The following is a 26,498-nucleotide window of genomic DNA, read 5'->3' on the forward strand; positions in this document are numbered from 1 at the left end:
ATTACAGGGCAGAAAAATATGACAATCGATCGTTACATTTGGGCATAATGTGATGCATAATTGCAGTTACAGCAAATTGAGACAGAGTAATAGACGATGTACCAAGGGAGAGGAAGGAAACACGGAGAGTAAATTAGTTGAGTGAGAGGGCCAAGAGACTTGGTATAGCAGCCTTAATGGAGGAAACCAAAGAGTCTTAACCAATTGAGTTAGGGGGTGGGCTCTGAGGTGCTGTAGGCTGGTCCTCCCAGATAAGGGCGCCGGAGGGGCTGGATAGCCGTTCTGAAAGGTAGATAGACAGGGTTCTAGACAGGGATGGGACCAATGGACAATTGGCAGGCAAGCGACTAGTGTGGTGTGCCCTATGGGGCCACTTAGTGGGTTTCTAACAGACAGATGTGGTATTCGGTTGGGTGAGGTCCGGTTGGCAGGGCAAAGGAAATAGTTGTGCTCTGGCCGGGTTGTTGTCACATGTGACGGTGCGGAGGTGGTAGAAGGCAGTGGTGCAGTCAAAGGACCAGAGGGTGGGCGGTTGGTGAGCCCCTTGCGGGGGAGCGATATGAAGGTACGTGTGGCCAAAGGGCTTGCAAGTGCCGGGTGCGGCGCGTGGTACTGTCCAATGCTCTCGAGAGAAAGCGTGTGTTGAGTAGGGACCAGGCATGCTGATGGTATGGATTCCAAGGATAAGTCAGGGCGAGAGCGTCTTGGTGCAAGGAAGGGAATGGAAGAGATGGGGGACAGTGCCCTGCCATCTGTTGTGTTGAGAGAAAAACATGCATGCTGTTTCAGGCACTCAGGGAAAAGCGTCCGCTTAGTGCAGCCAGGTATGCTGATAGTATGAAATCGAGGTGAGATGAATAATACGTCCGGACGAGGTTGTGTTAGTGCACAGAGGGAATTATGGCGGGGGAAAGCGCCCGGCATTGCGCTGTGAGAAGAGGGGCAGCACATGCGTGTGGATTGGGTTTGTCAGGAATCCATCGTGATTTAGCGAGGGAGGTGAGGGTGCTAGGTTGTAGCAATAGGGCAGGAGGCCGGGTCTGGACGTCCTGTAGATGGGCGTCTGGACGGAGGGTTACAGTTTGCTGGGTCCGACGAGTTTGTTCTGTGCGAGTGTTGTCAGGAAAGCCGTGCGCTTTCCGGGAATTATAAAAGCAGAAAGCGGATTGGTTAGTTCATCGAGCAGTGTGATTGGTCCAAGGGGACCGACCCGCGGGTTGGTAGCTGTCAAGATTCACGTCACGGGGGTGTATTTTTGAAAGAATCAAGTTGAAAGTGACCGGACTGATCCCGGTGAATCAGACTGAGTAATCTGATTGGGTGGTGTATAGGGATAACCCTGATGGTATGTTAGAAAAAGTCTTGGTATGTATGTGGCAGCGTGGTTAATTGTGACAACGTTATCGGATTAGTCACTGAAGGTTGCAGAGTTGGGGCTGTATGGGTACAGTCCAAGTGGTGGTGAGGGTAGGAGGTGGATGTAAGGTGTCCCCCTTTGGTTGTAGGCAGGGCAAGCAATTGTGCGGTGGCCCAGAGGTGGGCAAGACCTTGGTGGTATGTAGGCAAGGTTTGCCAGATGGTAGGAAGGATGAACAGTGTTGGTAGGGGCTATATATAGGGTTAATGCATGGAAGGAAGTTCTAACAATTGTGTCCCTACTACATGTGTTAGCAGAAAACCTCACAAGTTTATGTATGAATATTTACAAAAAAACATGGAACTCATGGTCACTATTTAAACCAAAATTAACGGCGCGATATTTGCATATCAGCTTTGCTTCTTTCCGGCATAGTTGGAGTTCCCTGTCTCCACCTCTTATGTCGGTTGATATTTTTTCCAGTTCCACGAAGGTGATATCTTCCTTGTTGTCCCAGTGGTGTTCTTCCTGTCAGTGTAATGCCAGTGGATATCTGGTATCCTGGGAATGTAGGGAATTAAGGTGTTCCCTGATCCTTGTTCTGAGTTCTCTTTTAGTACTCCTAATATATTTGCGATTACATACACAGTTAATAGTGTCACTTCACTGTGTGCATCACATCACCATCAAACCAACTCACAAATCACAGCCTTGAAAAAGACTTGGGTTGAAACGCGCATCGGCTGTGTAGCGATTTACCATGTCAAAAATTGTCATTCATCTCTACAATGATGTTTTCATTGGTGCTAACTAACCAAGAAATATAACAACCAAATTAATGACAGACTTGACTGGACCATATATTTGATAAATTTGCATAACAGCGACCACTGGACCATCATATCATACCAGCGCCCAACTGATCCATAGTTTGTCATCCCCACCAATCTTCCAAATAATTGGGAACCCTGGAGTTGGTTCCCCGACAAACCAGGATCTAGGCTGCTGGTCTGATTAAGAAACAGGAAAAGAGGAGGTGCGCAGGAGAAAGGGAGTCCTGCCACCAATAACTCCACCAATGCTAAAACTACGTATATAAACTAACCCAAGAACACGTAGAAAAAACACCACCTGCTGGACCAAGCTCAAATCTGTTTGACCAGTGAGAGGAACGGAAACAGCACTACTATCCATCTGGGACGACCTCAAAACTAATGCAGACTCGAACACTACCTCAGCCCTTATTCTGCTTGACCTCTCCGCAGCCTTTGACACAGTTAGCCACGACACCCTGACCAAAAGACTAGAAGTCATAGGCATAACAGACACAGCACTACGCTGGACCAAATCATTCCTAGCAGACAGAATAGAAACCGTATGGATAAAACCTTTCAAATCCACTCCACAAATTAACGACTGAGTGCCTCAAAGAGCTTCACTATCTCCACTATATTTCAACATCTATCAGACTCCGGTCATCAGAATCTTCAAAAAAATACAACATTACATGTTACAACTACGCAGTTGACACTCACATCATCTACAAAATCAAAGACACTGATGCCGACCATTCAACCCTAACCGACCGTCTAAAAGAAGTCTTCAACTGGATGGATGTCAACAACCTGAAAATCAACCCAGGAAAGACCGAAATCATGATCGTATCCAAAGACCAATTGAACGAAACCACCATCCCATGGCCTACGGAAATGGGAAACGCACCAACACCATCAAAGGTAGTAAAATTCGTAATGGACAACTCCCTAACCCTGGAACCACAAATAAATGCAACAGTGAAGAAATGCTTTTTCGTCCCCCACACAGCAAGAAGAATTCTACCTTTGCTCTCCTTTACGCACAAAACACTCACTATCGTCGCCCTAATCATGTCAAAAATCGACTATGCAAACAGCCTCAACCTCGGAATACCAGAATACCTCCTGAAGAAACTGCAACGGATCCAAAATGCAGCAGCAAGACTACTCCTCAAACTATCCAGAAGAGACCACATCACTCCAGCCGTAAAAACACTACACTGGCTCCCAGTAAAACATTGCATCACCTTCAAAACAATGTGCATAACGCACAGGGCAATCAGTGGACAAGGAGCAGAATTCCTACAAAAGAAAATTAGTCTACAAACCAACGACACCCCTCCGATCAAGCAACGAAATCCACCTGGAACTCAAACCATACCTTAAGAAAAAACTTGGAGGCACCGCCTTCTACCACTTAGACGCAAAAACCTGGAACAACATCCCAAAAGAAATAAGGAACACTGAAGATCACCTAAAATTCAGGAAATCACTAAAAACCTGGCTCTTCAACACCACAGACCAAATCACGAAACCGAAACCAGAAATAGGATGACTAAACCGGAAAGGAAATGCACATCCCCGACCCGAGATCGTAACTCCCATGGCACCTGGACGGGTGACACCGGATAGACTGGAACACAGGCGGCACGCACGGAAACTGAGTCAACTACCCCAGACAATCCCAATAACACTGTCGCCCACCCCTTAGTTACCACCAGGTATCTCGGTGGTGTGGAATTGTCGATATTGGCAATCGCCACACTACCTGAGAGGTTGACATTGGCAGGTGCACTGGCCACAGGAGTATGAAGGGAGGATAAGGGGAGCTATCAGAGAACATGTTAGAGGTGGGGGCCAGAGGAGTAAGGGACCTGTATGCCAGTCGGACCCAGATCAGGAAGGACAGAGCCGCATCAGGGGAGACTACACAAGCCGAGCACCTCAATTCTGGATAGGGACGCAAACTAACCAACCCTACTAACAATTTCCCTTTCTGCATACACCTCCCAAACTCCAAACCAAACGCAACCAAAACCTACATCACAACAGACCGCACAAACTTCAGTACATTGCAGCAACAAAACAAAAACACAGTCTTGCACAACAGTACACGACTACTGGCCGCAAACACCCCAGGCCCAGCCAGCGGCCCACCGGGCCGAGGCCGCCAACAGCACATCACTGCTCTCTTGCACTTTTCCTGCTTCCTCCCACTAACTCAAACTCCCCTCCTCTTTCAGAGCCGCCAGAGCACCAGGGGACCACTCCGGTGGTGATAGTGCACGGTACAAATGTCCTTTAACATAAACATTAACATTGATTAGCTTGCAGAAGTTGCGTGAGTCATTTGCCTTAATAATGCAAATCCGTGTTTGCCATTTTTCAATTCTTATTTTTTTTTCTGTGACATTGTTTTTTTAGTGGCATCCATCATATCTTTGGTCCGCAGAGTATCACGTTGGATCATCCAGTGTGCTCTTTTGGATAGACTAATTACCGTCATAAGAGTATGAGTGGGAGAGCACCGTCATATGATGACTACCAGCACCTAAAATACAGAAGGACACTTGCTTAATATATGTTTCGTATTGTGCAACATATTAGGCAGCCAAGTAATATTACTCCCTCTTGTAATTGTGAGGATATTAACATCCTTGCTTCATCGCCCAATAGATTGAGCAATGTTAAGCAATCACATTTTTTTACCTAAATTGGATGTATTCCAAGTTATCCCGTTTGCTGCATTGTTAATCTCAATATCCCCTATGTTGCCGAGTAGTGGAGGTTCAACCATATTGCTCCTATTAGGGAGAATTATCACTCTCTTCCCTGGGTTCAATCCTCAGTTGGCTAAAAAGTAATGTAATCTGAAAATGAACAAAGACATAGTCCAGCAAGGATGCAGCCTATTGAGTGATGCTTGTATAGCACCCAGGAATGTCACCCATACACCGTCCATTTAACATACATTGGCCATTTGGCCATGTGTATAAAGAAGTGTGTACCATTGGGGTGCTGCTGAGGACCAAGCAAGATGGCCGCGCAAATGTGGCTGTTCAGCTTCTGCTCAGCTCAACAATTTACTTGCATGAGTGACCAGTTGTTCTCAATGATTAATCTGATAACCTGGGCAATAAACCACCTTTCTCCAGCATTGGATCTTTCATAGATTCAGATGCTTGAATATTCCCCGTCGTCAGACTGGGAATCCTCGGTGATAAATTTAATAATAATTTTTTTTTTTTAAATATATATATATACATTGCTACCTAGCAGTGCATGTACATAGCCCATTATGGCCTATGAGCCATTTCATTGTGTAGTCTCTCCACCTCACTTTGGTCCTTTATGGCCCCAGCCAATGAGGTGGCAGGGCTTAAGCTCCGCCCCCGGCAGCCATCTTCAGATTTTTCACCGCAGTCTAACAGACACAGGGAATCCTCACGCTCTCTGAGCTTTTTTCAAATTCTTTCTACTTTTGTGTGGAATATATTTGGTAAATATATTCCATTTTGTTCCCCTTCTTAGGGGCTTTGTTTCCAATTAACCTTAGAGGCAAAACTTGTTGTTTTCCTCTCAAAATCGTCGACTGAACTTCTCTTCAGAAATGGCGGCACCTCAGGCTGTCAGGAAGCCTTCCCTGTTCAGGGACTGCACGAGGTGCAAGAAGAAATTGGTTTACAACAAAGACCCCCACGAGCATTGCATTTATTGTCTGTACCCACATGACATTAAAAAATGCGAGATTTGTAGAACCTTTTCCACCAAAACCCTTCATGACAGGCATAGAAGACTCCTTTCATACTTGGAATCCAGGGATCAATCTTCGGACGATGAGTCTGTCAGAACAGCTCCTGTCCAATCCAGCACTCCATCTGAGAGACAAACTTCAAAGAGAAGGGCCTCTTCAGTGGAAAGGAGTTCCTCTCCCAAGTTCAAAAAGAGGAAGCTGGAACTGATACCCTTTCTGCCTCCAGTTGACTTATCAAGCCAGAAAAAGTCAGCAAAATCTGCCTCCAGAGGTAAGGAGCAGTTTGCAAAAAACGGGGGGGGCAGTCGTCGGCGGGAAAACCGTCCACGAATGAAGGGAAAGGTAAAGGCCCGTCATCGGCCATACCGTCGACGAAACCATCAACGACGACGACCACGCTTAAGACATCGTCGACAATAAGATCATCGTCATCGGACATGTCGACCGCGAAGCATTCGTCGACGAGCAAGAAACGCCACTCGTCCACGAAGCATTCATCCATGACACAGTCGTCCATGGAACACATTCCACATTCGTCAACGAAGCTCTTGTCGACGGAGAAATCTCCTGCGTCCACGGCGAAGCCCTCGTCGACGGGAAAATCTGTCGTCGACGAAATCTCATACGGGAGGCTTGTCGACGAAGATAGCATCGTCCATGACACCTTCAGCGGCACCACAAATTTCGGCAGTTACGGAGGAATTGCTGCCTTCCACATTTGAAACACCTGTCATTGAAAACAATGTCATTGAGAAGAATACTGAGACTTAACCACTGGTACAGCAATTTTCACCTTTGGGGCACATGGCAGAACTTCCGGATGTAATTCTTCAGGAAGAATTCTCTGATGAGGAAGTGGTGGAAGAGTCCACCGGTCCCTTACCGAAACAATACAGCCCTCCTTGGCAACCGTCCACGGGAGAATCCGAATATCCTCATGACCCGATACTCATGTTATCCGTGCAGAGGATTGTAGAAGAATTTTACAAACGGCAAAGGGAGAAGCAAGTCCCGATTGATCCCGTAGAATCAGGAATTATTCCTAGAGAGTCATCTCTGATTCCTGGCACATCTGGTTGTTCTCCTCACAGGAGTAGACCGCGAAAACGGATGAGATCACCGGAACCTGCTCGAAGACCGAGGAGCAGCACCCAAGAGTCCCGTCACCACAGTCATCACACAGACCGCGATCTCCGGATGTAGACCCTACTATGGTACCGTCCACCATCTCGGTATCAGACTGGCGGGAGGATCCTTTTAGAGCATTCTCGGAACCAGAAGAAGGAGAAATAACACAGGAGCCAGATGCATCCATTGAGTGGGATGACTACGTAGTCGAGAAGCCCAGGAGGAGAGACTCGCCGGGCAAGGCCTCACCGCCGGATGATCTTGTCTCTTTCCACACTATTATAGGTAAAGCCGCAGAATTGTTTAAAATTCAGGTTTCTTCTGAGGAAAAGAAATCAGTGCTCTATGAGCACAGGGACAAACGAAGGAGGACAGTGACCACAATTCCCCTCCTCGATACCATCTGGGATTCCGGATCCAAGATCCTATCCACTCCCTTATCGACTCCGGCGCTGGTGTCCAGGCCAGAAAAGAAATACAAAGCTCCGGATTCGGCACCGCTTTGTTTGAGAGGTCATACGAAACCAGACTCGGTTATTACAGTGGCGGCCAGAAAGAAACTCGCCAACCCCTCCTCACCGTTGTCGGCACCACCGGATAAGGACGGACGTAAACTGGAAGCCATGGGCAGGAAAGTATCATCTTCTGCATCGCTTACTATCAGAGCGGGCAATGCGCTGGCCATGACCGCTAGGTTCGATCGCGAGCTCTGGCTCCGCATGTCTAAATTGGTGGAGCAATTACCACCAGAGCTCCAGGAGGAGGCAAAATCGATAATCGCGGATGGTGAAGCTACATTGGATCACATGATCGACGCAGCGGTTGATGTGGCCGAATCAGGCTTCAGGCAGATAGCGCACGGCACAGTGCTCAGAAGCCAGGCCTGGATGAAGGCTACTAACTTTAGACCTGAAGTCCAGGCGCAGATATTAGACATGCCGTTTGATGGACAAGATCTCTTTGGAAAGAAGATAGACGACCATTTGAAGGGAATCAAGACAGACACGGACACAGCCAGAGCCATCAGTTCTTTAAAGGACAAAATTAAGGACCATAGGTCTTTTCGTCCCTTTAGAGGCTCATCTTCCAAGTTCAGAGGATACGGTCGTTCCTCGTATGGTCAAAAAGCACAAGGCGGCACGTACCAAGACAATAAATATCAGTCATCCAACAGATACGCCCTTAGAGGCAGACGTGGCTCCGCCCAAGGAAAATCACAAGGCAAGCAAAACTGACGACCAATCTTTTCCCCCTCCTCACCACACCCCGGTGGGGGGAAGGGTGAGCCAGTTATTCCAGCGCTGGCAATCAATTACATCGGACAAATGGGTGTTGCAGGTGATCCGAAAGGGTCACACCTTAGAATTTCTGGACCAACCTCCTTCCCTGCCTCCAACATCTCGCAGAGTGCATATGCTAAAACAGGTCATGTCCGAATTGCAAAAACTGTTCCAGAAGGCAGCAGTAGAACCAGTACCCTATTGTCAGAGGGGAAAAGGTTTCTACTCCCGATTCTTTCTCGTCAGAAAGAAAAACGGTCAATGGAGACCCATCTTGGACCTGAGGGCACTCAACAAATTTATCAAGCGCATAACATTCAAGATGGTAGCTTTACAAGGGGTGCTACCTTGGTTAAACAAGCACGACTTCTTAGCCACTTTAGACTTGGAGGACGCATACTTCCATATACCGATCCATCCAGCACACAGGCAGTTCCTCAGGTTCACGGTGGGAGAGCTTCACTTTCAGTTTCAAGTGCTCCCGTTCGGACTAAAATCGGCTCCGAGAGTTTTCACAAAATGCTTGGTGCCGGTAGCGGCAAGTCTCAGGAGGGCAGGAACGGACGTTTTTCCATACCTGGACGATTGGCTGATAAAGGCAAGCTCCGCTGCAAAGGCTCGCTCGGCAGTTTCGAGGACTGTCAACCTCCTAAAAGAGTTAGGTTTCTCCATAAACCAGACGAAGTCCTGCCCCGTTTCCCAACAAGGTAGCTCTCTTCCTGGGATCCGAACTCGATACCAGCATTCCCAGAGTGAGGCCATCGTCAGAAAGAATAGCAGCAATTCTACGCTTAACTTCGAACTTCCTACAGAAAGAGACAACATCCGTACGCTCTTACAAATCCCTATTGGGCATGATGTCATCATGCATATTCCTCATACCGAACTGCAGGCTTCGCATGAGACCGATTCAGGAAGCTCTGGACCACCAATGGAAACAAGCTTCAGGATGCTGGGAAGACATTGTCCAGATTCCATCGGCGTTGCACAAGGCCCTTCGATGGTGGAATGTTCCGAGGAATCTTCTGCAGGGGATGCCGTTTCAAGCACCGACATCGACCCTTCTGCTGAGGACGGACGCTTCCTTATCAGGCTGGGGCGCTCATCTTGCGGACCTCCAAACCAAGGGCTCTTGGTCGACACAAGAGTCCCAGCTCCACATCAACGTGTTAGAGCTCAGGGCCATAAGGTTGGCACTGAAAGCTTTCCTACCGGTGATAGCTGGTCAAGTCCTTACAGTCCAGACAGACAACACAACCTCCATGCACTATACAAACAAGCAGGGAGGCACGAGGTCACAGATCCTGTCGCAAGAAGCCCAACAGCTATGGGGATGGGCCTTGCACTACGGAGTACAGATCAGAGCAGAGCATCTTCCGGGAGTGGACAATGTCCTAGCGGACAGACTAAGCAGAGACTACACAGCGTCCCACGAGTGGGAGCTGGACGAAAAAGAAACCCAACGGATTTTTGCCTTATGGGGCCATCCGCAGATCGACCTTTTTGCCACCAGGAACAACAAAAAATGCAAGAGATTTGCTTCAAGATACCCGGAGCACCAATCACTGGGAGACGCGTTCTCAGTGAATTGGTCGGGGAAGTTCCTCTATGCATTTCCACCCATTCCCCTCTTGTCGAGGGTACTTCGCAGGGTAAAAGAACAGAATTGTTCTTTGATTCTAATCGCACCGGATTGGGCACGGCAAGTCTGGTACCCGACTCTGAAGCACCTATCCTGTCAACCCCCGATTCGTCTCAAGACACATCAATATTTACTGACACAACAGAACCGCAAGGTCCTCCACCACGACCCGAGGAGCCTGTCTCTCAAAGCATGGTTCCTGAGCAGCGCAAACTGATGCACCTAAAGTTACCATCAGAATGCTGGGATATCATCAGGGCCGCTAGAGCCCCGTCCACACAAGTCACCTACACCAGGAAATGGACCAGGTTTTCCAAATGGTGCGAGACCTCTGCAATCGATCCCCTCACGGCCTCGGTTGATCAGATTCTGCCCTACTTGTTACACCTGGCTAAGTCAGGGCTCTCACTGTCATCTATCAAGGTCCATCTGTCAGCCATTGCGGCTTACACAGTAACCGCGGAGACGCAAACCTTACTTTCCTTACCAGCGGTTAAAATCTTACTGAAAGGACTGATGCGTACTTATCCGCCTACACCTACACCAGTTCCGGACTGGAGCCTCAACACCGTCTTAACAGCCCTCATGCAACCTCCCTTCGAACCCATACACAGATGCGAAATGAAATTCTTGTCCTGGAAGACATCTTTCCTGATGGCCATCACATCAGCCAGAAGGATCAGTGAGTTACAAGCTTTGTCTTCTGAACCCCCGTTTACTTTGTTCCAGAAGGACCGCGTCATCTTAAGGCCTCACCCGAAGTTCCTCCCCAAGGTACTTTCGGAGATGTCGTTCACTGAGCGCATTGTGTTACCAACCTTCTTCCAGAATCACGCTTCTGAAGCGGAAAGAACTTTACATTCTCTAGACGTTGCTAGAGTGTTGAAGTTTTACTTGCAAAGAACCAAGGAGTTCCGCTCCTCAAACCGGCTATTCATTTCTTTCTCTGGCCGTACCAAGGGTCAGCATATATCTAAACAAAGTCTGGCACGCTGGGTATCGTCCTGCATCACCCACTGCCATCAATTGAAAGGCGACCCTTTAACTAGACCGCCGTCTGCGCACTCCACCAGAGGAAGGGCGGCGTCAACAGCATTCCACGCAGGGGTGGCCTTGAAGGACATATGCAGAGCCGCCACGTGGAGCACTCTGCATACCTTCGCGAAACACTACTGCCTGACTGAAGACACCAACAAAGAAGCTGCAGTTGGACAGGCAGTGCTCCGCCATCTTTTTGTATAAGGTAGGACCAGCCTCCTTTCCCACCTTTCCCGAAGTAGATAACCGTTGTGTTGCTGCATGGTAAAGGTTTGATCAGAAATATGTTTTTTCTGTATTTATGCATATATGTATATAATGGTGGCATGTTTTAATTGCTTGGTATTCTATTCAAGCATCTGAATCTATGAAAGATCCAATGCTGGAGAAGTCTTAGTTACTTACCTGTAACTGTATTTCTCCAGCATTGGTATCTTTCATAGATTCACATGCGCCCGCCCGCCTCCCCTGAGAAGCTGCTCCTATGCTCGGCATCCATCATACTGTAATATATACGGTTCAAAATCTGAAGATGGCTGCCGGGGGCGGAGCTTAAGCCCTGCCACCTCATTGGCTGGGGCCATAAAGGACCAAAGTGAGGTGGAGAGACTACACAATGAAATGGCTCATAGGCCATAATGGGCTATGTACATGCACTGCTAGGTAGCAATGTGTATATATATATATATATATATATATATATATATATATATATATATATATATATATTTTTTTTTTTTAAAAAAAATTATTATTAAATTTATCACCGAGGATTCCCAGTCTGACGACGGGGAATATTCAAGCATCTGAATCTATGAAAGATACCAATGCTGGAGAAATACAGTTACAGGTAAGTAACTAAGACTTCTCCGCTGCACACTGCCGTCACCACCACACATCATCAAACGGCCAAGACCATTCCAACTGTTTTTCTCCAAACCTTGAGCTTTTTTCACATGCCCTACTGAAACACCATCCTATAGAAGTATTGTCGCTCAACTATTAGAGACCGATGCTAATCCCCCTGTGAGTCCGCCCCCTCTTCCACCGCCCTCCAACTCCCCTCATCCGCTCTGTAATGCCTGCACACTGAACTCAGTTTTTGGGATGGTGACGCTACAGTGCTTAATTTCTAAGAAAATGAGTGCCAGAGCCCAAATATTTTCTAGTACGCTTGCGACAATGTGGACGTCAGTTACCCATAATTGCTGCGAACCGCCGCTAGCTTCTCCCCAGTGTCGACACATTGGGGGTTAAACTACATCTTGCACCTTCTCATTGGTGTTGATGGATGCTCTGGCTATCATTACTTCATAAACAATCAGAATCTGAGACAATAAGTGCCAGGGCTCAGCCCTGGCAAACACCCCCACAAATTAAGCACGGGTGACGCAATCTGGTAGAGCTGCCATGGTAGGTGTAGCCCTTCACTACCAGTTCCTGCTAATCAATTACTTGTGCCATATGGTGCTCCCATGATGCAGTCTTTGTGGTACCTGTGCCACAACCGACCCAAACAGCACATCAGGTGACAAAGTCGGGCCTTCCAGAGCCTTGACTTCCCTAACCCAGGCCTGCCGATAAGGTGCCTACCAGGCCTTTTTACGCATGAAAATCTTGTAAATACGACAGCTTTCTTATTTTCCTGTTTACATTTACAAACAAGTTTAGAGCAGAGGGCATTGCAAAGGTCAGGTTACTTGACAGAAACCAGAACGCTTCTTTTGATTTTTATCTACATGGATGTAATTGCATGCCTCTCTCTGAAGCCTTTCAAAAAAGGAACTGTACACTGTGGTAAAAAAAAATGGTTTCTTGCACTTCAGCTTCTGCTGTGTTGATGCTCATGGAGCAAACAGAAGCACTGTGCATATTTAATTTCCTAGCATTTTAGGATTGTGTAATTAATAAGATGGAAAACCAAGTTGCAATTGAGAATTCATCTTTTGTCACAAAATGCTTTTTCCTAGTGAAAGCAAACCAGTATTGCACAATTATATTTATAGATTTCCTGTGCTGTGTGAGTAATCATGCAGAGACCGATCATTTTTACACTTATAAAAGTGTACCGCGAAGTACACCGAAGTACTGTTTGCTGCGGGCTGCGAGCGGGCGCTCGATTCTTTGTGTGCTGCTGTTTTCGCTTCCTGGAGAGCGCGGTTTCCTCGTATACCAGCAGAACTCCGGTAGTACTCAGGACGTCTGAGTCCGCAACACCTTGTTGTCTGACCTCTTATTCATTTCCTTGCAAGGTGACTTTTCACTCGTGTATGCTTACGTGGCATACTGTTTATCCATTTGATTACCAATATATGGAACGGGACATTTGTTACGTTGTGCCCACGTGTCTGATCTGATCTAAGACATGTGCTCTTTCATATGTTGTGCCCACGTGTCTTATTTTCACCTAAAAATCAGTCGCGTTGCTTACGTGTAGCAACTAGTCTAATTTAGAAGTGTAACTATTTTGTCCTGCTCTAGTGGTTAACAGGGATTATAACCACTCCTTTTGCTTTCTGTTTCCCTTCCCAAAGGTGTGTCCCCCAACTGTGATCCCGCCCCATCTGGCTGCACCGCCCCTTTTTACAGGAACAAATAGTGGAGCCCTCGCCCTCCGCGCCGTGAAGTACTGTTTGCTGTTCACGGTGCGCGGCGCGGGCAGCGGGGCGCATTATTATCCACCTAACGCCGGTTTTGGGTGCCTTAGGGCGAGCATTATTTGTGTAATAAGGGTAGAATTTCTCTGTTTATACTGGTTCATTGACAGGCTTTAATTGACTGGAATGAGGTGTTATATTCTTGTTTTCCCTTTTACCAAAGTGTGCTGACCTACTTTTTTTCCAGTTTCCATTATATGGAATCTGTTCTTAGAAACGGGGGAAAAAAGGAAGGAGTGTCCTTCAAAAATGCCTACGTCAACAGATTCTCCAAAAAATGTAAATTAAAAAAAAAAAAATAGTCCTTCAGCCTCATTGAATGGAAAACCTTCTTTCCTGTCTATGTCAATCCACTCTGGAAACAAAGCCCCTAAATGAGAAAACCTCTATCTCAGAAAGTCAAGCAGAATCACTTAGCCCCAAAAAAATATGCTCTTTAAAGAAAGCTAATGAAGACATCACGAATGATCCATTTGCTGTTGATGAACATACACTCAATGTTCAAAAAATCATTGCTGACATACGTGAAAATAAATATCTTCCTATTACAGATATCTCCCTACTTGCTCCTGTGATCGTGTCCGACTTAGACAAAAGAGTTAGGTTATCTCTCGGGCCCTCTACTCCAGTCTCTACACGGGATGCGAATGGAACATGTCCATTTCCATAAATCAAGTGTCAATGCCCGAGCATTGTTATAGGTAGCAAAGAAGATAACGGTACACAAATGCCTGCGACCAGTTCACTCACTTTGACTTATGTTCATAACATAAACACTAATTATTCATCTTCTGAACAGAGAAATTTGAATACATCTGTTCCAGTCTTTAATTTCTCCAATTTGCCTGAGTTGCCCTTATCACAAGAAATTCCTGAAGACGATATGCCGGAACAGAAGCTCAATGATCTCCCCATTTTTACAAGAATTCTAAACTTTCTCAATCAAGGGCATGAATACTCCCATCTGCTTTTACAAGAGATTAAAAACGGCCTTGTGATAAAGTCCACACAATTAACAAAAATTGAAGGATATATCTTGGCGCAAGAAGCTCGTCACATCTACCATTCTGAATGCCATGTAAAGGTAACCGTTACATCCTTGATCATGAAAGAAAGTCCTTTGTCAACAGGCTGCAGCTCTGATAAACATGCCTACTTGAATCGAATTTCAAATTCAATTCCAGCATGAGAAGCGCTGCTGCTGATAGAAAATGGTGCATGATCAAGCAAGGGAGTTGTGATTGCAACCTTTGTTATTCTAATAAGAAGCAATTCTCAAATATTGTTTAGGATTCAAAACCACAGGCACCTATTGAAGTCTTCAGGCAGAGCTGCAAAATATGCAGGCAAAGCAGCCTCTGCATCACAGACCCCCAGAAGGACCATATTGGGGGTGATTGTAAGATATATAACATGTTTGTTCAGAGCAACAAAAAAAACAATGTGAGGATGGTGTTCACTGGTAGGAGCATTGTAGGTAGTCTATACCATAATCCAGGGTTACTATTACAGTATATTACAGTAAAGCCAATGTTGACAAAGTTCAGCAGGTGTGGATTCATTTTTCAAGAAATCTACTTCTCAGTGTGAAAATGTTCAAGAAATCCACTTGTCCTGTAAAGAAATAGTTGTCTTCTGAATCAGACACTTGGACACATGCAGCTGTGTGGCAGATGACTCTGAACCTTGTGACACAGAGTTCCCTGATGTCCTAAAGAAACCAGGCAAAAGCAGTTTATCTCTAGTTTCCTTTCGTTGCATGGATCCTGGCCCCACTCGGATGTGCAGGGAATATTAGTTTCCACCAGCCCTTGGCAGTGAGGGAGGTAACCGGATCTAGTGCAGTCTGTACCCTGTACAATGACCAGTATGTATTTGTGTGGTAGCAGGTAAGTAAATGGTGTTCTTTGGGAATTGGGACGGTTCGGGGTCTCGACACTTCAACACTGCGTGCGTGTGCTCACTGTGTTTGCCCTTGATCCCGTAACTCCACTACTGGCTCTGCAGATTCTGGTGTCCATTTTGTTCTTTCTTCCAACCTAATGCACTCACTATTCTCGGTCTCTACGGGTCCTTTTACAAAGGGATAGCTTAGAGTTGTCTCACCCAAGGTACGTACTTATCACAAGGTATTAATCACAGTGGGCACTGGACTAGAGCTGGAAATGGACTTGTGGTGCATCTTTATTTTACCTAAAGTCTAGGACTGAGCAGATATCTGCCCAAATAGGTTATCTAATTGGAACAATCTGTGATAAAAGCCCCTCTCCCGAATGTCCTTGGTCGGGGCCTTTTACTGACTTTGCTATCGCTGTTTTAGCAATCCTTGGTGAAACATGAATTATTTATATACTGGTGTAAACTGAGTTGGAGGCTAGCAGACTAGGAAAAGGAAAAACGCAGGGATTCAGTGACTTTTGTTTCTGCATGCCTAAAAGGCCCTGCAAGGCCTAAGGCATGTGTGCACAGCATGCAGCCTGTGGGCCAAATGTGGCCAGTTATGCTCTCCTTTCTGGCCCGGCAGGTTTAAAGCCTTTCCTAATGGAGGGCGGTCTGCAAACCAACAGTTAAAGAATTGAAAGAATCCTATATCATTTTTGTGACGAGCTTCCACCCATGAAAGGGAGTTCCAAGGCTCACCACGCCCACTGGGTAGTGTATCCCGTAAGTATGCACCTTTTTAACAAGAGTCTTCTGGCATGTTTAAAGCAAATGCTGTAAGGGCAAAAGCACAGGCCGTGGTGTTCGACCAATATGTTCTCCTAGATCTGATGTATAGGCAGCCTATTGGTCCAGGCCACATGCTTTCTCTAAGAATTATTCTGTGGGCTTGTGCTCCAGGTCTTATGCTCCTTTTGCCATGTATTGCATAGGGACATTATTGGTTACATATAGTCCTTTTCCGCCATATTTCGTAGTAGGACTTCCGGATAGCCAGTTAAAGGCTCCAAGGAATCTGGAGGAAGTGCGTTGGGCGGAGCATTTATTGAAGTGACTCTTGCCACTGGTAATCCATGTATCACCCTTTTTATAGGCCTATGCCCACAAATCCACCAACCACTCAATTCTCTTGGTGTTGTTTCTGGGAGAGAGCGGGACTGAGTCATACAAGCTGATGCTTGAGCGAGTGAGGCATGTGGCCTACGCACAGTAGTGCCTTGTCCGTCTGTAGGCCATCACTGTTTTTTTTCTACGATTAGCAAAAATAAAGTACTGTCTTTATTAACAAGGTTGGATTATCCCAGTGCCTGTTGGTGGGAGGGTCACATGTTACCGCGATGTAAGTCACTACGCCGAGTGACATGTGCTGGCTTTTCTTTTGATTTCTAGATTATTTTTTTTTTTACTATTAAAATAATTTTACGTGTTTGTTGCGCTCCTCCAAATGTTCCAACTGTCTCTTTTTGAGGTTGACTACATGAACTTTCCAGAGGATGAAAGAAGCTGCTTCAGCCCCACAAAGACATGGCCACCGCTGGGCATCAGTAGGAGAGTGAGGGGTAACCTGCGGCAGCCGTGTGCCGCCCCAGTGCAGAGATCAGTTTCAGCGCAGCCCTAGCATGGAGGGCCCCAACGCGAGAACAGCACCATGTGCCAGAAGGCTCACGCCCGTAATAGCAACCCAACTAACCAGCCAGGGACAAAAAGGGGGAAAATAACAATTGTTCCCCAAGCTTACCGGGAGGCCATTTGCAAAGAAAGTCCAGACCCAAACTGGAACATTGAACCTGTTCAGCCACCATGCTCTAGGAATGGCGAGCCTGCATGGGGCAAGGTGGGTCGTAGCCCCCCTTTTAAGACACTTTTTGGCACAGATTGGTTAGGGGAAAAGCAGCAAATTCCCACAGTGGGTTGTGCGGGGAGGTTGGAGACATAAGCAGGGGACTGGAAGTGTGGGTTTTTCTTTTGAGGTCCGAGGTGATATTGATATTTTATTTGTATCGCGTTCATACATAAGTGTTAGCGACTGGGCACACGAGGGGAAACCAGGGAGGACAAAACAACAATCTTACTAGGCCCAGTGACATTGAGAACGCGCAAGTGCAGGGAAGTGGGAAAGTGCAAGGGTGAGGGGAGAAGAGGAAAGTGCTAAGCAATGGATAGAAACAACTGGTAGTGCAGCCAACAGGGTGGCAAGTGCAGGGTTTAACACGCAGACCAGTGGTGTCTCATAAGTGCAGGTAAGGGGATTGTAGGGTTACAGATACAGACCCAAGTGCAGGGGTTGCCAGGAGGCAGTGCGGGTGAGTGGATGGGTTGGCGGGGACCTGGTCCTGAAGGCAGAGGGTAGACGGGTGCAAGGTACCAAAGCAGACAGATCAGCAGGGGAGAGGAAGAACGAAGAGCGAAGGCAGAAGCAAAGAGGAAGTTCTTGAGGTGGTTCTCCTCAAGTTTGAGTGGCAGTTCCAGAGGGTGGCCCCAGTCGAGGAAAGAGATATACCCCAAACTCGTTGCTTGGAGAAGCGACTGACCCTGAGCGAGTTGGAGGTGGAGGAGCGAAGAGCTTGAGTGGGAAGGGATTTACAGAGGGAGAGTTGAAGGTATTTGGGACCGAGGCCCCAGAAAGCCTTGTGGACAATGCAAAGGGTCTTGAGTTTAATCTTTGAAGCCACTGGGAGCCAATGAAGGGATTTCAGGGCTGGAGAGATACGATCCGAGGACTTGAGGCCAAGGACAAGTCTTGCAGTCCTGTTCTGGATGAGTTGCAGCGGGCAGAGAGTAGAAGTACACAGATTTAGAAAGAGGCTGTTGCAATAGTCCAGCTTGGAGAGAACCAGACCTCGAGAGACAGTAAGCTTCTGGGGGAAGGAGAGGAAAGGAAGAATACCTCTGAGGAGGTATAGTTGGTAGTTTGACTTCTTGGAAGCGTCAGAGATGTGAGGAGAGAAGGAGCGTGTGTCGAAGATGACCCTGGGGGTTCTTAGCCTCACAGGTGGGAGCAGGATGGGAGGGCTGGCCAGAGAGTGACCGGAAAGGAGGGTGCAGGTGTGCCGATTAGAATCTCGGGCTTGCTGGTCATTGGCGGCACACTACTCCTGGATGGCGGACAGTCAGAGATGAGAGGAGGAGAGCCTGAAGACGAGCTGAGTGTCATCCGTATTGCACTGAAAGTTGGAGCAGAGTGCAACAATGCAGTGGGCAAGGGGTGCCAGGTATTGGTTGAACAGCCAGGGGGAGAGGTTAGACCCCTGGGGAACACCACAGGTAGAAGGAGTGGTTGCAGAAGTCGGCCAGAGCAGGAGCAAGGGTGTCAATGTGGCGTTGGAGGACGACGGCCAAGAGACTAGCAGGTGGAAGGAAGGCGCATTGGCTTGTGGCTGAGATTGTTGGGGCAGGTGAGGTATTGCCTTACAATAGAAAGTGGTTCTGCAGTTTGAGTGTGCGTGGTTGTGTGGCAAGTGAGTAGAGGAAGTTAGCGTAAGCAGTGAATGTGAATTGTGAGGTACAGAGTGGAAGAATGGTGTTTTTGTAGTTTAGAGAGTAGAGTAGTAGAAAAAAGGGGAATAAAGGCGAGGCGTAGGACTGAAACCTCTGAGAGACGGAGTACTGGTGAGAGGAGTACTTCGGAGGACGTGGTAGTAAAAGTAGACGAGAAGAGTTTGTGGGCATGTAAATTGGTCTGAATACCATGGGGTAGGACTAACGAGGTGCTTACGGACGCCTTGGTTAGGAAGGAGGGGCCGAGGGTGGAAGAGAGACAGGGTAACGGCCCTAGCTAGTCCCCACAAGAAAATAAAAACCCCATAGCTGTCTCAGACTCGGTCTTTTTCTGTGTATGTGACTCTTACCTATAGCAACAGTCCCTCTTCCATTGCCAGCGCGCACATCCAGACTTGCTTTGACAGGGTAATGCCACTTTATATTTCTCCGCTGGCTGGTTGTTTTGGCCTGTGTGGCCGGGATCGGACTGGAGCGTTTCTCACTCATGTCAACTGCTCTAGCTTTTTCAAATCTTGCCACTTATACATGAACTTCCACATGCGTGAGAAGTGGGAGCACATGTAGAGTAATGGGATAGGAATGCAAGAGTTGTTACCTTAATTCTCTGTGTTGTGTTTCAGGGCCTTATATCTTCTGCCGCTCTGATTTGCGTGCAGTAGTAATTATAATTAACATGTTTTATTTCTACATTCTCTACATGTTTGTGGCAATTAATATTTTGATTGCGTTGAACAACTGCCATAGTTTTCCTGCTGATGGTCTGTTTTTTCATCTGCTGCCACTACGTTCCTGCAGTCCGGTAAGCAGATTTCAGTGTTGCCCAGTTGAATGGAGTTTCCCTTTTTTTTTTTTTTTTTTTTTTTTTTTTGCATCTTTAAATGAAAGCAAGCCGAGGGATAGCGCTGGCTAGACTCTACCACAGGCTATAGGCAAGCAGAAATGGCGAGGTTCATTAGCAGTTTTATCAGCGGTGGCATGTTGGCTGCAATAACAAACTTAAGCCAACGTAGTTTTGCGTATACATCTTCTGGCTGCTCCTGCGTGCCCTCTACCAAACCAGATTGAAAATAAAAATCCAGTTCCTTATTTCCAATGTTTGTTAATGCAGACCAGTTTCAATAGCACAGCGCATTGTTAAATTAATGTTGTGAGATGTTGCCTATGGTTTCACTTGCACTCAGAAGTCAACCACCCAAGAGACAAACATGTCTCCAGTGACACATAGCACAATTGTTTACTCCTTCCAATTGTCAAGCTATTATTCTGATGATATGCGGTTACCTTTCTAAACAGAGGCAATTTCACACGCACTCTTGTGTTTTTCAGCCATGTTTGACAGAGAAAACAAACGAGGTGTGAACTTCAGTGAATTCTCTGGCGTTTGGAAATATATTACAGACTGGCAGGGTGTGTTCCGAACATACGACAGGGACGGCTCTGGAGCGATTGACAAGAATGAACTGAAGCAAGCACTTACAGGTTTTGGTAATTCATTTGCTATCAATTTGCTTGAATAAACTCGCATTTTGACAGCTTCATGGAGATTTGGGGGTGGGGGGGATTAGTCATTGTGGGTTGTCGCCTTCAGGATTATGTACTCCTCGACCACTACGCTTGAATCAGCAGCCGCAGCACAAACAGTCCACTGTTTTCTTGTTAACAAGACCTGTTTTTCAAACTCGGTTGTCTCCGCTTTTCAGAAATACAAATGTAATTTCCACCTGTGTAGCCCAAGTCTCCTACTCCATTACAGAGCACAATGTTGTGATGAACTGTATTACTCTTGCCAGGTTGGACTGCACCTTCCACCTTTTGAGACCCCATTTGAACACATAAGTATAGCACAGAAATGTCCCACCAAGTGGCTTTCAATTTACAACTAAGTGAACAAATTCAACCTGCGGCTTGAACAATGCATCAGCACCTCAAGTCTTGAGAGTCAAGTTCATAGGAATTAGGACAATTTAAAACAATGTTTGCCTTGATCCCAGTGCTTTGGGGCACAGATATGTTGTACCTTACCAGCAGACTGTACGACTGATATGGGGCTAAAAAGGTTCGGGAAGTTTTAGACCTGTACTTCTACCAAAAAAGGTCTGATTAACATATATACAGGTGGTTACTGGCTTACCTCGGCACACATTCTAAAGCAGCCTCGGAGGGGAGACGCAACAACATTCGCATATAGCATAATGCATACAAGATCATCCCTTAATACTTATTACAAGTCTTTGTTTAAAATCATAAGTATCATTATGATGGCATATCTACTGGTGAATCGGGAACATTTTAGTACAAAACCTAAAAATTGAGGCACAGCTTACTTGTCAATTCAGGATTATTCCACTATCCGATATATCCCAATCCCACAGGTATTTTTTAAGGAACAACCCAAGGTTGCATCTCCTCTTTCTCCAATACAGATAATGTGGACCATGCCCCATTTATGGTCTATAGTTGCATAAAATAGAAAACTAGAAACTTGCAATTGTTGTTGTATTAACCAAAGTTTTGATCTTTCTCAATTTTCTTTTTTTATTTTTATTAAGGTTACCGACTATCGGATCAGTTTTATGATATTCTAATTCGCAAATTTGATAGGCAAGGAAGAACGCAAGTGGCCTTTGATGACTTTATTCAGTGCTGCATCGTGTTGCAGGTATGTGATTAAACACACAATGTTGCTCGACGTACTTGGGTTCACGGGCTAAAATATTATAAAAACTTTCTGCTCTACAAATGCGAAGTCCCATGCGGCTTTTCTTCTGTCACAGTATACTGTTCCACTCTTTCCGTTTTCTGGGAGCATAGCACTTTCAGATTGTGGTTTTTCCTGTGAAGACAGCTTTTTGTTTATACAGTCTTACAGCTGCTTTTGAATAAAGTCGGAAAAAGTGTTGTTTTGAACCAGTGAGATGAAAGCCAAAGGTTGGTATCTGCTCCTTTGTGAGTTGCCAGTCAGAAGTGAAAAATAAAAGTCCAAATTAACAATTAAATAAAGTCTCTTTTGAGACGTCTAAGCACAATGAGCTACTTCCATAGCAACACATGGAATAATTCTGTTCACTGCTAATGGCAATTAATATTCCAAAGCGATCAAATGATGGTGTAGTGTCACAGTGGTCTTGATTGAATGTGGCGGTAGTAGTGTCTAGTAAAAGGATCGAATCTAAAGGGTCGATGGGTCAAAGGATCGACAGCAAAGGGTCGACAGGTCAAAGGATCGAATTATTTTTTTAAATTATATATTTTTTTTAGGTTTTCGTTTAGGGAAAAAAAGTGGTTTTTAGCAAAAAAATGTGGGAAAAAAAATTCGATCCTTTTGACCTGTCGATCTTTTGACCTGTCGACCCTTTCACTGTCGATCCTTTGACTGGCAACCGGCGGTAGTGGTATTACTCCTGGTAAACACCACCTACCTAGGAGTTTTGTTACTGAAACCTCTTATCCGCTTTTGTGTGGGGGCAATTACCACCACACAAAGCAGTACTGCATTCAGTAATTACCGGACTCCTGAAGCCCCACCTGATTCCAAAATGGGGAATAACAGAAAGGTCTGCATGATTGGGAATCATGTGGACCCTTCCGGGCACCCGGTAAGTACTGCATGCTGTAATGGTATCTGAGTTCAGAGGTTTGAATCTCCAAGCTCGCAATCAGACGCGGGACCTTTGTAACAAATGCCACCAAACTAAGGCAACGTTCACAATAAAGGAAGTTCTCTGATGCACTTGTCCATCAGCTGGAGAGAATCTTAACATCCATGTGCCTGACCTCGAGGCTGCTTACTGGAGCCTAGCGAGCCCTCCTAACCCTGAAACCTGGTAGAATACACTCATCCATTTTAAAGTTTGCTCTTAGCATCTCTCACACACGGACCTTGGTCCCCGAGGGCGTTACAACCACAAAGTGCATTGAGGCCATACAAATGGGGAAGTGGCAGTATACTAATACAATAGAACATGCCGTATGCCCAGATGGAATGTTTTTTTTAGGGCAGATGGGCACACTGCACAGAGTCCCTTTTATTGGCAAGCTCCTCCTTTCACCCAGAAAGCTCCTACTCTCCGTTCCGGTTTCATGTAGACTCCTTGACCTGTGAAGGCAATCCTGCAAAGACAGAAAAACTCGGTTGCAGAAAAGAATCAAAGCCCCATAGAACAAGCAGTTTACAAGGAAGACCATTAATAATTGACATATGTGCATGTGAGAAATTAATGGACTGGAGAATGGATTAAACAATTCAATGTCGTACTGTGGGCACACACTGGCACTTGGGCCGGCATAAAATATGTGAAGGGTTGAATGGTCCCATCTAGGATCCAGATGAGCAATGGAATATGACAAGTTTATGTCCTTTCTCCAGCATGGGGTCTGGCATGGATTCACATGCTCATGAATATTCCCCGTCGTCAGGCTGGGAATCCTCGGTAAAGAAAAAATCAGTATCAGTTTCGTTTCTGATCTGTCTTTCTTAGTAGTAACCAATCACTGGTCTCTGGGTCATACTGCCCCCAGCCAATGACTGCCCTCTCCCTAAGCCCCGCCTCTGGCAGCCATACTCAGATTTTTACCACACACTCGTGTTGGGAGTCCTCGTGTTTAGCTCTCAAGTTTTTTGCTGCGTTTTCAAGCTTTTTCAAAGAGATTTTCTCATTTTTCGGTCAAATAGAGCCTCAAGCTCCACCGTGTCTGCATCCGATCAACTGGAACCCGTTTTGGATTTTCTACGTACCTCAAGGGTGAAGTTTTCGTCGAGTTACGCTTCTTGGAGGAGTCCAGAAGTTTCTGCGGCCTATCCGGACATGGCCCAGGAGAAAGGAAGCTCGACGCCCGGAAAGCTGTTCAGGGTTTGCCCTGGATGCCAGCTGCAGAATGTGTTCAAGGAGGACGAGCACTCGAAATCTCTCTACTGCCTTCATGAGGACAAAACGCACGTGGAGAAGGACTGTGCGTTTTGCGGGAACATGTCGGAACGGACCATCAGGGACCGACACCTTCGTCTCTCCAACTGGCTGGAAAGAAAGAGCCTGTCAGGTGAGAAGAAGAAGTCCGAGCGGTCTTCTATGTCCTGTGAGGGCGCCCTGGCGACGGGGGCCCAACAGAAGGCAAAGCACCGCGAGTCCACGGTCACCGGGAGCGCCGAACGGTCGGCTCCTCAGCTGCCAGGCAGGGTGCATCCTCTCCAGTGCCATCAACCACGAGCCAACGCTCTGGCTCAGGGAACAGGAAGGCTGAGAAACCGGCGAAGCTTCTGGAGAGGCCCTGGTCGATCTCGAAGGATCCAGCCGAGGGGGACAGAGGCGGTGACCCTCCCCTCAAGGTGAAGACCACAGGCCCGCAGACGGTGGTGAAGGCCTTGATTCACCCGGCCAAGGCCTCTATCAAGGAAGTCGCGGCGGCCCTGGCGCAGCCTGAGGAAGCTACACCAGTGGAGGCGACCTCGGGGGCCCAGAATTTCCCTGCCACCGCGGAGGGAAGCCTCTTCAGGCCCATCGAGAAGACCCACATGAAGACCCCGGCGGAAAAAGAGGGGGGGTGGGGGGGAAACAGGTGGCCATGGTGGACACGGACACAGCCTCCAAGGAGGAACTGGTTGAAGTCTTGGAGGGCCTCAACGAGGCCCGGTCCCACGGGAAGGATCCCGACGAAGGGGACGACGAGAGCAACGGCAGTGCTGGTGAGGTTCCTAGTCAACCGTCACGCCAGTCGCTTCCGGAGCCACAGGACAACTCAGCGGCCATTTTGTTGGCAATACAATCCTTATGTTCGGAGACAAAGACGAGATTGCCCCTACCACTGACGGAGGAGCCGGAACCAGGCCCGACGGAGGAGCCAGAGCCAGGCCCGTCGGGAAGTCCCCCAAACAAGAGAAGACAGACCCATCCAGCCCCGCCTTTTCAGCCCTCGCGGCCTGCTCAGCCTTTGCCCACGTCCCCGGGGATGACACGGGAACGGACACGGCCACGACGGGTACGGATGACTACGACGGGACGGGGCTCCCATCGCCTCCAGCCCGGGCTTCCCCGCCCTACGAGATTGGGTCTTTCCATGCTATGATCGCCAGGGCATCTGAGCTTTTCCACTCTGCCTTGAAGAGAAGAAGGAAGGTTTCCTTTACCCAACGGCGCAAGGCCAAGAGGAAGACGGTCCTCGCCGTGCCTCTGCTGGATGGCATCTAGGACGAGGGTCTCACCCTTCTCAAGAACCTGTCTATGATGCCTGCTAAGAGGGATCGGTACGAGAAGAAGTACCGGGTCCCCGACGCGGCACCTTTGTGCCTTAGGGTGCAACCGACCCCTGACTCGGTCGGCTCAGCGGCGGCCAAGAACAAAGCGGGGTGGGCATCGGCCTCAACGTCAACTTCCCCGCCGGACGGCGAAGGAAAGAAGCTGGATGCAATGGGACAACGAGTTATCTCGTCGGTGGCAACAACGATTAAGGCGGTCAACTCCCTCGCGATCGTGGCCCGCTACAACAGGGAGTTATGGTACAAGATCGGCCCCCTTTTGGACTTCCTACCGGACGACAAGAGGGCTGAGGCACTGGAGGTCTTGCTAGAAGGTGAGGTGGCGTCGGACCGCGCCATTACGGTGGCAACGGACATTGCCGACAACGGTTTAGGCAACAGCGTTTGCCTCAGACGACGAGAGCGGCTCAAGGTGACGGATTTCCGCCAGGACGTACAAGCCAAGGTTTTGGACATGCCGTTCGACGGGAACAACCTGTTTGGGAAAATAGTGGATGAGTCCCTCCAAGCCATCAAGGCAGACACAGAGACCGCTAAGGCCCTGGGAGTGCTCCAGCAACGAAGGCCGTCCTTTCGGAGCTCCGGAGGCAAGCAGGGTGCCTCCAAGGGATTCGGCAGTGGCTCCTCTACGTACCACCAAGCGGCCCGCTCCTCGTCGCAGGAAGCCTATAGAGGACGAGGCAAGTCGGGTGGATCCCGCCGTCGTCGCCAGGGAGGCCAAGGCGGCAAGGCGTCCTCCAAGCAAGATTGAACCAACCATGGCGTCGGGCCCCCACCGAAGCACCCCGGTGGAAGGCCGGCTGGCGAAGTTGGTCAGCGTGTGGGAGTCCATCTCCACCGACCGTTGGGTGTTGGTCGCCCTGGCCCAGGGGCACGCCCTCGAATTTCTAAAAAAGTGCCCCCACATTCCTCCCGTGGCCAGGAAAGAAAACCACATCCCTCAACTGCTGTTGGAGGTAAGGGCGATGCTCAAGAAAGGTGCCATCGAGCTCGTCCCAAAGAGGCTCTGGGGCTCCGGAGTATACTCAAGGTACTTCCTTGTGAAAAAGAAGACCGGAGGGTGGCGACCCATCCTAGACCTGCGATGACTGAACACGTACATCAAGGCACAGAAGTTCCGGATGGTCACCATCCA

At 47.6% G+C, this 26,498-nt stretch overlaps 1 protein-coding gene across 2 annotated transcripts in view; it reads left to right on the forward strand.

Annotated features, from left to right (window-relative positions):
• The window catches only part of PDCD6 (programmed cell death 6), a 214,901-nt gene that overhangs the window by 155,041 nt on the left and 33,362 nt on the right, over positions 1-26,498 (forward strand). Inside the window, exons 4-5 of one of the 2 annotated variants that reach the window (XM_069620473.1) lie at positions 20,440-20,598; positions 21,663-21,772. In XM_069620473.1, coding sequence (XP_069476574.1) covers positions 20,440-20,598; positions 21,663-21,772 — 269 coding nt within the window. The remainder of the gene's footprint in view (positions 1-20,439; positions 20,599-21,662; positions 21,773-26,498) is intronic. The other variant, XM_069620474.1, reaches the window with a different exon arrangement.

This window comes from Ambystoma mexicanum, chromosome 5q, assembly GCF_040938575.1.
Source record: "Ambystoma mexicanum isolate Mex_15411 chromosome 5q, UKY_AmexF1_1, whole genome shotgun sequence".
Classification (NCBI taxonomy): Eukaryota; Metazoa; Chordata; class Amphibia; order Caudata; family Ambystomatidae; genus Ambystoma; species Ambystoma mexicanum.